Source organism: Alexandromys fortis, unplaced genomic scaffold, assembly GCF_014885135.2.
Source record: "Alexandromys fortis isolate MF-2015 unplaced genomic scaffold, M_Fortis_MF-2015_v1.1 scaffold_132, whole genome shotgun sequence".
Lineage (NCBI taxonomy): Eukaryota > Metazoa > Chordata > Mammalia > Rodentia > Cricetidae > Alexandromys > Alexandromys fortis.
The window spans coordinates 1,795,076-1,797,363 of record NW_026068055.1 but is presented as its reverse complement, the minus strand read 5'-3'; the positions used below and the strand labels follow the sequence as shown (position 1 = coordinate 1,797,363).

General features: G+C 39.0%; 1 protein-coding gene across 2 annotated transcripts in view; it reads left to right on the top strand.

Annotated features, from left to right (window-relative positions):
• The window catches only part of Edil3 (EGF like repeats and discoidin domains 3), a 415,229-nt gene that overhangs the window by 383,978 nt on the left and 28,963 nt on the right, over positions 1-2,288 (top strand). For both annotated transcript variants that reach the window (XM_050119861.1, XM_050119860.1), the window contains one exon: positions 1,435-1,590. In XM_050119861.1, coding sequence (XP_049975818.1) covers positions 1,435-1,590 — 156 coding nt within the window. The remainder of the gene's footprint in view (positions 1-1,434; positions 1,591-2,288) is intronic.

Sequence of the window (2,288 nt, the reverse complement as noted above, 5' to 3'; positions counted from 1 at the left end):
AGAATATATATATATATATATATACAGTATAACAAAATTTACCTTAAATTTGTATCAATAAACCAAGATCCATACAAATGGATAGATACATCCCCCTTTAAATATAAACAAACATTTTAAACAATATTTGGGAATATGAGTGTCGTTCTCTAGACTATTTCCTGTTGATAGGGGCTGATGTTATCAGGTCGTTCATGGTGTGTCCTGTGTACTAGGTTCATCTTAGTCAGAAGTTGGGCAAAGTGATTTTTGGGGGTGTCAACAGCAATCTTTCAGGGGTTCTTCCAGATTATTCTGGAAGGATTCCATAGGTTCTCATCCTCTGTGGAAACAAAAGAAGAACCTCTTTTCCAAAGAAACATATCCTCAGAGACCCAAATTTTGGAAACAAGATACCTTTAAAATATAAATTGGTTTAACTTAGTAGCCCATACAATGAAATGTCTCTCTGTACTTAGCTTCTTCACAGTCAAAAAATTCAAAGAAAACATAATAATATTCATAATCTGAGCTGTGTATATTCCATCTTTATTTGGCTTATGTTTCTTGATCTATATTTCATTATCTTTACTTCTTTAATCTATGACTGTACTATTTTATATTACATTTACCATCTCGTTACCCTTTTTCTTCTTTCTCCCAAGCCTATGTACATTTTTTAAACACACTCTTTCTCATTTAGAGGTCTTTTATTTCTGAAACTGTCCTTATTGTGTATTGGTAATCCTCTTCTGTCCAGGGCTAAGTGATTCTTAAACACCTAAGCAGCAGCCTTGCTAGGGCAAACAAGGCCCTTACTGCTTGGTCCACCCAGTTCAGCATGGAGGAGCTGTTTGCTGCCTCCAAGAGCCATGCTCACATTCCAATTTTTAGGCACACAGCCTGTCTATGTTGCCATTAAGTAAGTTGTGGCACTCTGTTCACAAACCTCATTTAAATGCTCAGCCTCCTGAAAGAGCCAGATGTCACGCTGGCAGCATGGGCCGGAAAGCTGGCATTTCAAAACTGTGTGGTTTTTTTTTTTTTCTGCTACTGCTGAATCAGTTAACATAAACTTTAATCTCTTAAAGAAGCTACAGCATGCCGCCAGCAAAATGCTGCCTACCAAGAAGCTGTGCTTAACTCTGTTCTTTTGTGTCTAAGATTACTTTTTAAGATTTTGCAGTTTTTTTGTGGATCTAGTGAGCTAAACTGACCATCACTTTATTTTAAAGTGTTCCACCTGGTGGATGAAGACATCTTAGACTATATATATCTAATGACAAGATAAAAATATAAGCCAATAATAAATGCACACATCTCTTTCAAAGTACAAATAACCAGGAGGGTTTTTCTCTTAGCATGTATGTTTTTTAATCTCTTGAGTTCAAGAGTTTTACAAATTTATAATGGGTTAATTCATTCCATTTAATGACTGTGCTCTTCTCTTTTTAGGTTGATCTTCTTGTCCCTACCAAAGTGACAGGCATCATCACACAAGGAGCTAAGGATTTTGGTCATGTGCAGTTTGTCGGTTCATACAAACTAGCCTACAGCAATGATGGTGAGCACTGGACTGTGTACCAGGATGAAAAACAGAGAAAAGATAAGGTAAATGATCTGCATGCTTTGTAGAGTGAAGGGTTAGTCTCTGCTTATATTTTTGTTTTTATTATTTTATTTATTTTTTATTGAAAATTACCACCTCCTTCCCTCCTCCTACTTCCCTCCCCTCTCCCCACTCCCCCTCCCTCTCCAGTCCAAGGAGCAGTCAGGGTTCCCTACCCTATGGGAAGTCCAAGGTCCTCCCTGCTCCCCCCAGGTCCAGGAAAGTGAGCATCCAAATAGACTAGGCTCCAACAAAGCCTGTCCATGCAGTAGAATCAAAACCCAGTGCCATTGTCCTTGGCTTTTCCATCAGCCTCCACCATCAACCACATTCAGAGAGTCTGGTTTGATCACATGCTCCATCAGTTCCAGTCCGACTGGCCTTGGTGATCTCCCATTAGATCAGTCCCACCGTCTCAGTGGGTGGACGCACCCCTCGCGATCCTGACTTCCTTGCTCATCTTCTCCCTCCTTCTGCTCTTCATATGGACCTTTTAATGGAAAATGATTTCATTCAATATATTTTGATCATGGTTTCCATTTTCCCAACTCTTCCCAGACACCCCTCCCCATTTTTCCACCCACCCAACTACATGTCTCTTCTTTCTCTCTCTCTGTTTAGAAAACAAGCAGACAAACAGGCAAAAAGCACATGATAAAAAGAAAGAAAGAAAAAAAAGAAAGAAAAAAGACAAGAAACA